This window comes from Coturnix japonica, chromosome 2 (genome assembly GCF_001577835.2).
Source record: "Coturnix japonica isolate 7356 chromosome 2, Coturnix japonica 2.1, whole genome shotgun sequence".
NCBI lineage: Eukaryota > Metazoa > Chordata > Aves > Galliformes > Phasianidae > Coturnix > Coturnix japonica.
In genome coordinates this window covers 45,453,930-45,469,714 of record NC_029517.1, presented here as the reverse complement: position 1 = coordinate 45,469,714, position 15,785 = coordinate 45,453,930, and the positions used below count along the sequence as shown (strand labels likewise).

Here is a 15,785-nt window from a genome sequence, read left to right as displayed (position 1 = left end):
AAGTCGGGATATATGATTGGTTCCTTATTCCTGCTCGAACAAGCGCAGCAATGCTCCACGCTTTGCAGTGGTTCCTCTGAGAGAAAAGAGGTGAGGAAACACATGCCCAAATCAAGCCACAGGCTTCAGAAGTTCCAGAGATGATAGAATACAGAGGTTGGAAAAGACCTCCAACATCACCCACATCCCTCTCAGTTCCACCTTTACACATCCTCTTCTCAGGGACAGTGACTCTACCATGGGCCTTTTCCAGCCTTCACAGAATGACCCGGGTTGGAAGGGACCTCAAGGATCATGTAGTTCCAACCCCCCTGCCTGGCAGGGCCACCAAACATACACCTTTACTAGATCAGGTTGCCCAGGGCCCCGTCCAACCTGGTCTTGAACACCTCCAAGGACGGGGCATCCACAACCTCCCTGGGCAGCCTGTTCCAGGGCCTAACCACTCTCCTAGTGAAGAACTTCCAGGAAGTTTTTCCTAATAGCCAATTTAAAATAATGAATACTACTATTACCTTCTACTTATACCCAACTAGAAGTATCTTGCTTCCTTCTGCAAAGCAGAAATATGACAGTTTCTACAAGTTTATTAACTTTTGGTTTATTTCTACTGTTAATTACTTCAGACCCATGTTATTTTCCCATTAGCTGAAGTCAGCCATTTTGCTGAACTTCAGATGATAAAACTCAGCATCTCAGTCTTGTCTAGAACTCAAATACGTTTATTGCTTTTAATATACACAAACAACTGTCGTTATTTTGCATGTATAATTACATACATACCAGCATACTCAAAATAAATACAAATACTGGGACACGACTTCTGATGAATTTATTTAGACACATTTTGTGTTTTCCCTTTCAGTTGTGGAAGATGAGTGAAACACAAGCCGTGCTGCATTCCACTTTCATAGTTACGGAGTAAGCCAAAGAGCAGAACATCACGTAGCAAAACCTTGAAGCAATATTTTTCCATTAACTGATAGTTAAGAGCAGTATTTTGATTTGCTTCTACTATGCATATGTACACCAGCCCTCTCTGGGAGAGGACTGCAAGTCAAATCTAAGTTACTAGTATGAGCGAATAGCAGGTGGAACAGTTGAGCAGTCTTCTTCATTCAAAGTTCGGTCAATTACAGGTCTGTATTTCAAGGTAACCTAAAATAAAAGAGAATAGGAAAAAGAAAAAAATAAGATAAAGACATCTCGCATCTGACCAAGACAGGCCAGTCAACAGGAATGACCAAGTAGCACAGACAACAATTACTTATGTTACGCCACTTCCCCATTATTCATTTAATTCAATGGAAAACAAACACAGGGTAACCCTCAACAAACATTTAAGTTCTACCAACTTACCAACCAACTGAATCTATTAAAACCAAAAGCCTGATCAGAAATGGTATTGGAAGACTATATATTTAAAAAGAATGCTATCAAAAGGCTGACCAACAGGACTGCTTCCTGCTGACAGGGAGATTCTCAGTCAGACTCGGCTTACCTTCCCCGACTTGACATCCACATACGAAAGGGTGTGCTTCCTCCAGTGCTCTTCAAATGGCCTCTTCTGTTGGCCTTGGAGTGGCTTAGAATAATCATACTCGTCTACACGTAACTAAGGAGAAAATGTTAAAATAGACAAGAGATAGGTATCTGCAAATCGCTTTCAAATCACTCTGCTGGTAGCAACCACAACACGATGCATCTCCTAACAGCCAGCAAGCTTTATTTCAATATTCCCCATGCCAAAATTCAATGCCCTTGCTAAGCTTTAGTACTAAAAATCACATTCCTTACACAGAATTATTCTGCCTTCAACCCTGTTTACACATTCACAACCTTATTATTACTCTAGTCCTGTTCCAGACCTCTCTGATCATTCTAATGTATGCATTAAACTACTCTTCTCTCAAGATCACTACCTGATGTTGCACGTATGGGTCCAGTTTCTATATAATAAGCAGAGAAGATACAAGGCAGAACAGATGAGTCTATGAATAAAGTGCACCTTAATTCAAGACTCTGAAGACTCTATTTTGGAGAAAGTTAGTACTTAAATAATCGATTCAGGACACATTAAAAGCAAATTCAATCCTACATCCAGACTACATAAGATACATACCTTATAGTCCTCTCTGGCATGAGCGCCTCGGGACTCTTTGCGAGCCTCAGCACCATAAACAGTCTGCAGGGCACAAAGCATCAGGTTTTGCAGTTCCAGGGTCTCCACCAAATCAGTGTTCCACACAATACCTAGTAAAATCGGAAACACTATGGAAGGTGTCCTACAAAAAAGTTTCTTAATTTACTTCTGATCTAGTGCTGATACTTAAAACCAAACCAGTTCATGCTCTACAGAATTGCAATCACAGTACTCAGTATTACTCGGTATTTCCTGGAAGGTTCTACACTGATACCTACAACCTTAGAAGTAATCTAGAATTACTACAATAAGGTGTCCAGGTGCACTGCTGAGTGCATGTGCTCTTCTGAGACCAAGTTATAATACAGATTCTCACCTGCTTTATATAAAACAATTCAGTTCCCACACCTCATTTCAGTTGATGGGATGAGGCCAGATGGTTATTTATATTTTTTAAGTGGATGTCTAAAAGATCCAGACAACCCAGGGGCTTCCTCTTAGACTGAAAAAGGAAGCCAGCTTGCTAGTTATACAAGGTTCCCCTTAAGTATCTCCAATGCAGACCTCAAGTTCTTTACATGAATATACTTCATTTTATTTCCTACGTTAAATCACATTTCTTTTCTTGATGCTTGGTGAGAGCTGGCCACAAGAGACTGTTCTAATTCTAAATCTAATTCAATGTTTGAATGCATGTCTAAAGAAGGACACAGCAGCTGGACAGAAATACACAACTTGAGCAAAGAAAGCCTACACCATCAGAATTCATCAAGTCTTAAGATATACTAAGAGACATGATAGTATCTGTGTGAAAGCTATCTGCTCAGATGAATAATTAACACTGAGCATTCAATCTAAAACTAAAGTGTTTTGCCACCTTTTTGCAACTCATAGGCCTCTGCTAAACATATTAATGAAGTTCTTCCTAGTATACAAACAACTTTGCATTGTGTTCTTTGAAGCAGTATGCAATTAGAAAGTGCCGAATAAGATCAATCACTTTGCTGATTTCCATGCTCAGCAATCAGAGATCTAAAGATTCAAAATAGTCGAGATCTCCACCCAATATTTTAAAGAAAACAGAAGGTCTATGGAAGGAAAACAAACAAAGCCACCTTTCTCAGTGAGTACAAGGTAATTCTTTGCTATCAAATTACCTCTGTCAAATGTCTTTAGATGTGCCAAATCACGATAAATTTGGCTAAGCTTTTCACAGCCTTCTTGTAGGATAGAGCCAGTACGAAATACAGCAGCATGGCTTTGCATTGTCTGCAAGATAGTAAAAAGAAATCGATTTCATATGCTGTATGTGCACAATATTCCGTAAAATTTAATTCTAGCAGAGCTTGACACAGAGCTTTTCTGACTTCAGACACATTTGCATCCTGAAGAAAATATTTTCTGTTCACAGAAACAGGAAAACTCCCTCTGTTATACAGTGATATAACAGAAAATTCACAAAGGGGAGAAACAGCTAATGAAACAGAGATGCAGTTTTATGGGACACATGCAACCTTCTCATACTCCTTTTTATTTCTGCAAAGCAAATTCTGAACAGCGTGCTTAGTAAAGTGATCACTCCATCTCTTCTGCTTCCAGTTTTTTCCTACCTTGTACTTGACCAAGCCTACCTTCTGCATGTTAAGTCGCACTTCTGAAGTTCTTATGGTTCCATCAGCAAATCTTAATTTGTCAAGATTAGCAACTGATTCTTCACCAGCATTTGGTTTAATGGAGGGGATTGGTTCTCCTATTAAGAAAATCAGTCTGTTTAGTATGTGAACGTTTCTGGCAGATTCATAAAGTCGTAATGATTGTAACCCAGATGTTTTCTTTATCTGAAATACAAGTTGACTGCAATTTTCCCAATCCTATGGTATTCATAGCACTTTTAAAAACAGAGTTCCAATGGAATATTTTATCTTATTTTTATTTTCCTGTTGGAATGGAAATTTTAGGTCAGGCTAAGTTCTCCTGCTAACTTCTTAAAAACGGCACTTAGTGCAAATTCTTCTGAACTATACAATAACTTTCACTGGATGTAGCTCATTATTTTCCTCCTATACTTGCCTAGTCTTCTCACCCCCAGACCTCCCATCTTCTCTTGGTCCCTAATAATGACCAGGATTCAGCCAGTAAGTTTGGCAGCTACATGAGAGTTTTGCGTCTTCTCTCCAACATTAGAAACCATCTGTTGCTGGTTGACAAACATCATTAAACTAAACAAGCAGGCAGTATCTGACCAGCACACTTCATCTGTGTAGTTCTGCATTCAGACTAGTAAGAAGTTTCCCATAATTTCAGACTCAGAGGAGCCACAGGACTAATCCAAATAAAACGTTTGTGCAACCCAGAGACAACAAGCACTGCTAGATCTAAGGGGATTACATCACAGACCACTCCATATTTGCTAGGGCAAGGGGGGAAGGTAGAGGCTTGCTGCTGTTTGTTTTTAATCAGCCTCACTCTGCACAGTCATAAAACTAGGAGAAAACAGTAACAACAAGTAGAATTCAGCCACTCTTGCAATGTAACCATCTCTTAGAGTGTTTCGTTGTTTTTTGGTTTTGCTTTGTTTTCTTTTTAACTTCAAGTTTAGTAGTTTTTAAAATAACATACAGCAGTGGTCACACACACACATAGAGGAAGAGCATGTTACAATTTTTACTATTTTTTTTCCTATCACTTGCATATGTAGTCCACCTCATACATCAACAAGGTGGCAGCAAATCCCACTAGATGAAAAAAGTGTAAAAGCAAAGGACACTTATGCAGAATAAGAAGTGCAGAATGTAGGGTAGTCAAGTGGGACTTGATGAAACTATGGGATGAAACTACAGCATAGGAGGGTGACGGAGCACTGGAACAGGCTGCCCAGGGAGGTGGTGGAGTCTCCTTCTCTGGAGATATTCAAGACCCGCCTGGACACCTACCTGTGTGACGTGGTGTAGGGAGCCTGCTTTGGCAGGGGGGATGGACTTCATGATCTCTAGAGGTCCTTTCCAACCCCTACAACTCTGTGATTCTGTGAAGTCTTCAACATCATAGTTTACTGAACTGTGCAAAATTTCAACTGTTTTTGCCAGTAGCACTGAGAGAACCAGTGGTAAGTGGATTAGCTCACAAAGCGAGCCTTAATGACAAGCAGTAGCACAGTTAAGAACCTGCATACCAGTAGTATAGATTCTTGCATTTTCTAGCAAACAGTAGTCCGGGTCATGCCTTCTGAATGTGAAGTAGGTAGCAACTCATAAAGCAAGTAGCAAATCGTAAACACCTCCATAATAGTAAGACTAATACTAACACTTACCAGGCTTGCAGTTCTCTGCAATAGTAAGGGCACAAGCACGACCAAAGACCACCAGATCCAAAAGGGAGTTTGCTCCAAGTCGATTAGCACCATGGACAGATGCACATGCTGCTTCCCCACAAGCATATAAGCCAGGTACCACCTTATCCTCACCGTTCACATGTGTGATCACCTATCATTGCAGACAGCCAATTAACACTCATTTCTCAAACAGCTTAAGAATTCAAGCCTCAAGCATTTTTCAAGTGCCATGTGCAAGTAAGGACGAAACACCATCTAAAGTCTTCCCCAAACCTAAATCTAAACTAAGGTGTTAATAATAACACTACGTAAATACAGATAACACTGAAATTATGATTTTTTCAACAATACATAATAGAACCATATACTGTTTTGCAGTTCTGCAGAATGTTAGATAAGCAGAGAGTACAAATCTGACCTGAACACATTACCAAAGGAAAACCCGTATATAGAAAGAAGGATACAATGAACTAGAAAATAAATACATCAGCTGACACCATCAAGCTGGTATTTAACTAGTCTGAATTAAAGAAATCTGGGATTATAGGAGTTAAAGAGAATTAATACGCATTAGCTCAATTGTAACAGAATCTTAGTTTGATCCCTCAACTGCATCATATCCTCAAATTGAGGGTCAGAATTCTTGACAGATACGACAGCAACTTCACTTTACAAGTTTCCCAGAGCTTCATCTCCAGATGAGCTGGAACATGATTTACAAAATCAAACAGCACTGTGTGTTTTAAAATGTTTTAACATTAATGTTATTCAGGTCTCTCATATTTGTATTTTGATAATAATTTCCTAAAACCAGATGAAAATTCAGCCACTAAAAATGATCTGTATTACTTACCTGTCCCTTGTAGTTAGTAGGAATACCTCCCATATTATAATGCACAGTAGGCAGAACGGGAATGGGCTCTTTAGTAACATCAACTCCAGCAAATATCATAGCTGTTTCTGAAATCCCTGGGAGACGAGTTGCCAGCTGCTGGGGTGGTAAATGGTGCAGCTGCAAATACACATGATCTTTTTCAGGGCCACAACCCCTATAAAATAAAAATTCAGGTATTTTGCAAATGAACTTCTGCACTGCATATCACCTAGTATGATGAAGCATTCAGTCTGAGGTTTTATTAGAGTATTTAACTAACCTTCCTTCCCGTATCTCTATGGTCATAGAACGAGACACTACATCTCTGGAAGCCAGATCTTTAGCAACAGGTGCGTATCTCTCCATAAACCTTTCACCTTGACTGTTAATTAGAATACCTCCCTCTCCACGACATCCTTCTGTTATGAGGCACCCAGCCCCATAGATACCTGCAAAGAAAGAAATTAGCCATAAAATAAGGGATTTGAGAATTTCCTAACCAAAATAAGCAGGACTGCAGGAACAATGTAATGCAAACGGGTCACACAGCTAGATTTTTTTCTGCCTTAGTATTACCTACTAATAACTGTCACCTGTGGCCACTTAGAAACAAGTACAGTTATTCCTATCAAGCATTCTTACAAGACAGCGAGCAAAGTGTGCCCCGGTGGCGCAGTTGTAGGAATGCCGCTTGCAACACCGGAGGGCCTGGGTTCGAATCCCCCTGTGGCGCAAGTGGTAGAAGTGCTGCTCTGCTACACAGGAGGCTCGAATCCCAGGGGTTGGACTCGATGATCTCTAAGATCCCTTCCAACCCGCACAAGACTGTGATACTGTGAGGTAAGTTCATTTGGAAGACTTGTGGTATCTAAAATATTACAGCCAGAAAAGATCTGCACCTGTCAATACGTAAGGAGAATTTTACAGAGATTTTGTTGACCTTCATCAATTACTTTGTTCAAGATTTCAAAGTAAACCAAAATTGATCACCTCAAGTTCTGCTTACTCATCTTTCTTGCCTCTTCTCTGCACTATGACAGCACAAAATGGCTTCAAACTGTGTCAAATGTAAAAGCTTATTCAGTAAGACCTTCCTTTTCAGTTTTCAGCACTGGTCATCATAGAAAAATAAAAAAAGCTGACATCCCACACATCTGATAATTATATTAAAATCTATGGAATTACCAGTTAATAAAGCTTCTCTGATTACAAAAACCGCAGTTATGTCAAGTGAACACTGACATAATATAGAAGTAAACAATACAAAAAAACTCATCACTTGCCAAAAGTTAAAACTCCGCATTTATTTAGCAACAAGCAAAAATTACAGATCTTTATTTCTTAGTCTGTGACTACTGCTGTCTCCAGTTTAGATACTGATACTGGGCTGCAAAACACTGGTGAAAAATATACATATTTACTTCAACTACTCCATTTTCACAGAATATTCTTATGTGAAACTCCTCAGGCATAAGAATCTGTCCCACTATTCCCTTATCCATTATTAAACTTTTTATTTTGAGCACAAGAAGCAGCACACATTTCAGAGGCAAAGGAGCTTTAACTGGAAAAAGCAGCACCTTTATATTTAACATGGGTATTACATCAGCTGTGACCTCTCATATGGGAACAGTCTTACTCTCAGATTTATATTCTACAAGAGATGCAGACAAGTCTGAACATCCCCTTATGGGCAACTAACGAAGAAATGAAGCACAGTGGAAAAAATGCAAACTGACTTAAGCACATTTTAAAACCACACATAAAAATTTTTCATCATACTAAAGAAGTTACCTGTATTACCTAATAGTCTGTAATTATATTCCATACCTGTAGGGTGAAACTGTACAAACTCCAAGTCCTGGCAAGGAAGACCAGCTCGTGTAACCATAGCAGTGCCATCACCCGTACTAGTGTGAGCAGATGTACAGCTGAAGTAAGTACGGCCATACCCCCTGCAGAACACACACAGTTAAAAAAAATTAACCAAAAATATATCAAATTGCAGTGCTCAACGATGCCGTCTGCAAAATGATAGAACTAGAAAAGAGCAATAAGCACAATACCTAAGGGATAACTACCTAAGAGTAATACCAAAACACCTAACTTCTCCTCAGTTCAACTAAAACAAAAGAAAACTGATAAAGTCCTGCTGTTGTCGTTAGTCATTTTTCAGATGAGTTTGACTAAGTTACTTGAGAAAGATCAGTCTCCATTTTAACTATTAATAGCAGTTTTAGCAAAATGACTTAATTTATACACATATATAGAATCACACAATCATAGAATTACCCAGGTTGGAAAAGACCTTGAAGATCATCAAGTCCAACACAGCCTAACCAGTACCCTAACTCTAAAAACCCTACACTAAATCATACCTGAGCACCACATCCAAACGGCTCTTAAATACAACCAGGGATGGCGATTCAACCACCTCCCAGGGGAGCCTATTCCAGTACCTAACTACCCTTTCTGTAAAGAAGTTCTTCCTAATATCCAACCTAAACTTGCCCTGGTGCAACTTGAGGCCATTTCCCCTCGTCCTATATGGGCCTGATTTGATGTGATTTGAAAAGCTGCTTCTCTAAAATTCACTGTTACTAACAGTGAATTCTCATGCATACAGCAAAGATATTAGCTTCCAATGTTCCTGAGCACTGCCAATACTCCCAAGTTTCAGGATAAAACTATCACAAGAAATATTAAACTACTTATTGTTTAAAGCCACTGTCATTTTAATAAAGCCAAATTTCAACCAGCAAGCTCATTTTTCTGTGCAAGATGTTTATAAATGTATCTGTCATATTGAAACAGGTAAGAAACAATAAGCAGCAGAACACTAATCCAAGCAGTGCTCCAACCCATATACAAATTTCTACAACCAGTGATGTAAAGTTATGCTTATCCTCTGACAGTTTCACCCCACAGGGATCAGACTAACAATTCTGTCATCTTAATACCACAAATTCTCAAGAGTCTTGAAGAAGCTGTTTACTACTGGAAACTAAGAAACTTACAGAGATTTACATTCTAGATTTTACTTCTCGGAAAGGGTAGTCAGGCATTGGAATGCACTGCCCAGGGAGGTGGTAGAGTCACTGACCATGGGAGTGTTCAAGAAACGTCTGGATGTTGTGTTGATGAGTATGATTTAGCCGGGAAGTATTGGTAATGGTTGGACTAGATGATCTTCTAGGTCTTTTCCAACCTTGATAATTCTGTGTGATTCTCTGTGTGATACTTTGGTAAAATCGCAATAATGTCTGCTTCCTAAAGCACATCTTTTTTAGAAATTTAAGATCATTTGGACCACACATAATGATCTTAGACGTTTCAGTTTTATGCCGTTATTCTGGAATTTACAGTTAGACCTCTTATTAAGTTTATTCCTCAGTACAAATGTAACAGATGCTTTTTTGCATACTAAGTGATTGAGTTCACAGTTACACCGCTTTCAACTGAAGGGAAAAAAACAATGCTGCCTTTTTTTAACTCAAGTCAGTACGCCATCTCCACACTGTGGAATCAGACACGTGTACAAGACACGCAACCCTCTAAATAGCAGCACTCTTGATTTCAAGATAAATATTACATTACCCAGTGGCAATGACAGTGTTCTTTGCTCTAAAGCGATGTATGGTGCCATCTTCTATGCAAAGAGCAATAACACCGCGACATTCTCCATTTTCCATCAGCAGGTCCAAGGCAAAATATTCAACAAAGTAGCTGGTATCATATCTTAGAGACTGGTGGGAAATAAAAAAATGAATGAAGAAGGAACTTTAACAGCAACAACCCCACACACTTAAGTAACCTCTCCTCAGAATTGTCCAGCTGCAAACAGACTGTATCATAATGGTAAAAACAACCTCCCACAGACTCTCAGAGAAGCCAGTTTCCTCTAGAAATCTCCGTAAAAATCTACTAACGAGTCTGATCTAGCTCAAATGCATAGCTCAAAACCACTAAATTCTGAGAATCCATAGCTAGTCAGGAAGATGCATTTTCACTGTGTTTGGCAGCACTTCAGTCAGTTGTAGTGCCTGTTGCTTGTACAAGCATATATTACTAGGTCTCTCAGAAAAGCAGAATACATCTCTGGAAGCTATAAACAGCCAGCAGGAATCACCTGCTAAACAGATTCTTTAATGCCCTCAAGGCTCAGAACGGCCAAGCATTTCTACATGCTAAGCATGCGTAACCTGAACGACAGAAATTAGCTAACCACTAAGTACATAATAGTTAGTTACTAGGTACTAACTTCAGGTTTCAAGCACTTTAGCACCAGTTAAAAAAGAATGAAGTCTTTTCAAAGTTACAGTTAATAGAATTGACCTGACCAAATGCTACAAGTATAGTCATTTATTTCCATAGAAAAAACTCTAGGAAACCATGTTCCCCTTTAAGCATTTATGCTTCATTTCTCCCTGCCCCCTAAGTAAAAAAAAAAAAAAATGCTGCTTGGTATCCTTTATCAGAGTCTCGCAATGCCACTGTATCGGCTTTTCTGGAGGGAAAAAAAAAGGGATCTTGAGGAAGGCTTAGATAAATTCTGTCTGGATCTAGTGAACAGATACAGAAGCAGTAAAAACAACTACTTCAGACCACAAAACTAACACCTACTTAACATCCACTGTCTTCACGACAGACATCTGTTACAAACACAGTCTTTCAATATATTCCAATTCCTGTGTACTTCTGACAATAAAAAGTAAGCATCACCTAGCCTATACCCTTCCACAGTGCCTTGCAAAGAAAGGAAATTCTCCTAGATTCTTCATTGATAAGCATGAAAGTTTTTTTTGTGTGTACATCCAACACCAAAAAATACCACTGAAAAAAAAAAAAAAAGGAATTAAAATACCACCAAAACTTACACAAAACAAACAAATCAAGTTTTACTTCACAGCTCCTTACCCTGCCATACAGAGTATGCAAGAGTGAGTGTCCCGTCCTGTCTGCAACACAACAGCATCTGTGAGCCTGTCCTCCTTTTCCAAACTGAAGACTCTGTCCACCAAATGCACGCTGGTAGATTTTTCCTTCCTCTGTTCTACTGAATGGCATCCCATAGTTTTCCAGCTGTTAAATCAAATACAAGCATCAGTTGTGCATAATAAGCAGCAAGTTACTTCACTGTGTTTCTAGTGAGAAGACCATTCTGAGCGCTAGTCCATTATAAATAGATAGCATAAATGCCAGCAAAGCTCACCTCAATCACTGCAGCTGGAGCTTGCTCAGTCATGTAGTGTATGGCATCCTGGTCACCCAGCCAGTCAGATCCTTTCACTGTGTCATAGAAATGCCACCTCCAGTTGTCGTCTTCCATGTTTCCCAAAGCTGCATTGATCCCCCCCTGGAAATAAAAATACGTTTTCCTGGAATGAAATCTGTGAAGTACAGCTTAAGTAGGTTCCCCTGGTTTCTGTTAGAATTTCATATAATTTATGTCTCTACATACAAGTAGGTACAGATTTAAAGACGTTGTGAAAAAAAGGCATGCAATTTATCATTTTCACATTGCCTCTTTATCATAGAATGGCTTGGATTGAAAAGGACCTCAAAAATCATCCAGTTTCAACCCTCTTGCCGTGGGCAGGGCTGCCAACCACCAGATCAGGCTGCCCAGAGCCACATTTATTTTGGAATAAAACGATCTCCAAAGCTATGTGGACAGCAACAAAAAAAAAAAGAACTGAATAGAAGGTACACATATAAATTCCATTGAAATTATTTTGGAGAGATATATAATATTTCCAGAGGTCACACTGATATGCGATGCTCCTGTGCATATCCATATCACCTTTCTTACAGTAGGTATTTCTAAGCATATGTTCTGTCTCATTTCTCACCTGTGCAGCAACAGTATGAGACCTGGTAGGAAACAGCTTAGTAACACATGCTGTATTAAATCCAGCCTCAGACAAACCAAACGCAGCCCGCAGGCCTGCTCCTCCTGCACCCACAACAACTGCATCAAACTCATGGTCCACAACTGGATACTGTGTAGAAATCTGGAAAATAAATAAATAAATAATGTGTTTGTTATCACAAGTATTTCAAGCTAAGCCAAAGTTATTCATACACACGCAATGTATTTTAGCAACTAGATCTCACTATGTACTTGAGCACAACACTCCACCAACACAAGCACTGGATGCAACAGAGAGCTGTTTTCTTCTGTCTCTGATACAGCAGGTGTTAACTAATCTGTTACTCGAGACAGAAAAAAGTATGAACATACCGAATCAGAAACTTTGGTAGAAGCACTTTTCTTTCCATCGACTGTAAAGTGGAAGTTGCGTGCAAGAGTCTGGCATGCTGCTGGCCACTGCAGAAAGAAATCAAGATAACTATTATGAAACAAATATTTCAATGAGGAAGAATCTCAGCATACTCAACTATTCTGTGTTACAACAACCATATACTCAACACTGATTCGAGAATCATAGAATCAGCATTGAATAGTTTGGTTGGAAGGGACCTTAAAGCTCATACAGGTCTCACATCAGAGATCACTAATGCAATATCAGCACTTCTCTATTAGCAGTATCATTCTGAAGCACTTTTAGACTGACTTTGCTTTTCCCAGGAACAATTATAGCCGCAGCCTAATCACCCTGCAGCTGCAAACCCTAACAAGCAGGTCATCCTTCCCCATCACCTCCCAGTGACCATTTATTAAGTGGTGTACATTACCCTTTAGTTGACCCAGCTTTATCATCTCTTTTACTGTTTCTTCAAATGATCTTGCATAACAGTGAATCTGATGTGTCATCAAACTTGCTGACACACTTCTGTTTTGTTGTTGGGTCATTGTTGTCTTTTTTTTATAGCCAAGGGAATTAGGTTCTTACCTAATTAAACAAGATTAGGATTAACAGCTATTACTAAACAATTCTATTGGCACTTCTTAGAGAAGCGACTCCTCCGCTTCCACCTTGCTCTATTACCACATACTGGGACAATTCCATATCCACCTTACTTTTATTAAGTCATCTTCATTAATGCTGCACATACAGAAACAGATTAAGTAACTGACTGGCAACCAAATGAAACTGAAGTACCAGAAGTGATTTATCTGCAGAACAGCTCACCAACCAATGTCACACCACATTAAAAATGGATGCCCCCACCATACAGAAAGTGCTTCAAAGGCCTAAGATCAACCAAAGTAAGATGAGCAGAAGTAATTACCGTGACAGGCAGCACACTTTAAATGTGGTTGCCACACATTCCCTTGCATATCCTATTGCTTGTCTCCAAAGTGTTGCTCTGACAACAGCACAGCTCCTAGTAATAGGTGGTGTTTATTTCTTCTAGGTGAAGAACACTCCAAAAGAGTAGTCAAGCACTGGAATGGGTTGCCCAGGGAAGTGGTTGAATGACCATCCCCAGAGGTGTTCATGAAACGCATAGATGATATTAAGGAATGTGTTTTAAAAAAATAAAACCAAAGGTCCAATCAGAGCTATTTCACTGGCATTCAGGACATAAACACACCCTTTAAGCCTCTTTCTCCTATTAGGAGTCTCTCTTCAGCACGTTTTATTGTCATTAAGGTTAGAAAACACCACTCGGCTCATCTAGTCTGACTGCCAACCCATCCCCACCATGCCCACTAACCATGTCCCTCAGTGCCACACTCACACATTTCCTGAACACTTCCAAGGGCAGTGACTCCAACACCTCCCTGGGCAGCCTGTGCCACTGCCTCACCACTCTGAGAAGAAACTTCTCCTAAAACTCAACCTGAACCTCTCCGGGTGCAATCTGAGGTCATTACCTCTCATTTGATTGTTGCTACCCTAAGAGAAGAGGCTGACTGCCACCTTACAAGATGGGGTCAGGCGTGCTGTGATCTTTCCCTGCACCTCTTCTATCACTCCAGGAACAAGAACAAACAGAAAGCTCCCATTTCTCAAGATAAAAAAAGCTGTTGGGCTGCATGATCACCACAGGTCTGTTCCAACCGTTCTATTCTCAGCCTTCACTAATGACCCTCTACAGATCAGCCCAAGTAAAGCTGTCAGAACGCTTCGAGGCACACTCCTCGCACAGCCAGGCTCCAATAACATGGACACCGTCCAGCTTTCCACGAAGACCTCACAGAATCACAGAATTGTAGGGGTTGGAAAGGACCTCTAGAGATCATTGAGTCCAACCCCCCTGCCAAAGCAGGTTCCCTACACCACGTCACACAGGTAGGTGTCCAGGCGGGTCTTGAATATCTCCAGAGAAGGAGACTCCACCACCTCCCTGGGCAGCCTGTTCCAGTGCTCAGTCACCCTCACTGTAAAGAAGTTCTTGTGCACATCTGTGCGGAACTTCCTATGCTGTACTTTCATCCCATTACCCCTAGTCCTGTCCCCACGCACTACTGAAAAGAGACCAGCCTCACCACTATGGCTCCCACACCTCAGGTATTTATAAACCTGGATCAAGTCCCCTCTCAGCCTTCTTTTCTCAAGGCTAAACAGACCCAGTCCCCTAAGTCTCTCCTCATAGGGGAGATGCTCCAGGCCCTTCACCATCTTAGTGGCCCTCCGCTGGACTCTTTCCAGCACCCTGTAGGAGCGAGCAGCACGGTTTCTACCCAGAGGCCTGGCCAGGAGGCTCTAGATCCGCAAGTCGCTGCAGGGAACGGACCTTTGCCGCGTGCCCTTCAACCGCTGCCGCACCCGCAGGCTCTCAGCCAGGAAAAGCAACGGGGCGACGCCGTGCTCTGGCACCCCGAGCAGCCCCCAAGAGCCCATGGCCTCGCTCCAAAATAAAGACCAGCAGATACAGGCCCCAGCCCGGGTTCCCCCACCAAGGTCACGGTGGGGACGCGGCACAGGGGATGCCCCGAACGCTGTTCCGGCAGCGACAGGACACGGAGCGCCCGGCCCCTGCACGGGGGGGGGGGGGAATCTAGGAGCCAGCCCCGAGGTTTCCTGCTCAGCCGGGCCGCCTGCAGGAAGAATCACACAGAATGACCCGGGTTGGAAGGGACCTCAAGGATCATGTAGTTCCAACCCCCCTGCCTGGCAGGGCCACCAAACATACACCTTTACTAGATCAGGTTGCCCAGGGCCCCGTCCAACCTGGTCTTGAACACCTCCAAGGACGGGGCATCCACAACCTCCCTGGGCAGCCTGTTCCAGGGCCTAACCACTCTCCTAGTGAAGAACTTCCCCCTGACATCCAACCTAAATCTTCCCTCTTTCAACTTAAAACCATTTCCCCGTGTCCTGCTAAGAAAGAGGACAAAAGGAGAGGGGGTCGGACTCATACGATCCCTGCAGGCTGTGGACACGACTCACCGCCCGCACCGCCGGCCGCATCCATCCCTTAGCCAGGCTGCGCGACGCCAACACCACCGCCGCCATTTCGCACCGGGTCGAAGGAGCGCACAGCGCGCATGCGCACGGTCGCCGCTACCGACGCCGTTACTC

The 15,785-nt window shown here is 41.5% G+C and overlaps 1 protein-coding gene across 1 annotated transcript; it reads right to left on the bottom strand.

The window, feature by feature from the left end:
* Positions 1-704: 704 nt before the first annotated feature.
* Positions 705-15,785, bottom strand: SDHA (succinate dehydrogenase complex flavoprotein subunit A). Its single transcript, XM_015854268.1, has 15 exons — positions 15,654-15,785; positions 12,593-12,679; positions 12,201-12,362; positions 11,561-11,704; positions 11,266-11,430; positions 9,946-10,094; positions 8,179-8,303; positions 6,629-6,797; positions 6,328-6,523; positions 5,454-5,625; positions 3,775-3,893; positions 3,301-3,412; positions 2,123-2,253; positions 1,502-1,615; positions 705-1,158 (listed from the first exon to the last, which is right to left on the bottom strand). The coding sequence occupies exons 1-15, from the start codon at positions 15,717-15,719 to the stop codon at positions 1,072-1,074; spliced, it is 1,998 nt and encodes a 665-aa protein (XP_015709754.1). The 5' UTR covers positions 15,720-15,785; the 3' UTR covers positions 705-1,071.

What these genes read in the sequence shown, in the direction of transcription:
- SDHA (XM_015854268.1), bottom strand. Translation starts at nt 15,719, where the DNA reads ATGGCGGCGGTGGTGTTGGCGTCGCGCAGCCTGGCTAAGGGATGGATG. An exon ending in AACACTGTCATTGCCACTGG is followed by an intron (nt 8,304 to 9,945) that starts GTAATGTAATAT and finishes TGTGTTCTGCAG; the next exon opens with GGGGTATGGCCGTACTTACT. An exon ending in ATGCCAGAGAGGACTATAAG is followed by an intron (nt 1,616 to 2,122) that starts GTATGTATCTTA and finishes TTTTCTCCTTAG; the next exon opens with TTACGTGTAGACGAGTATGA.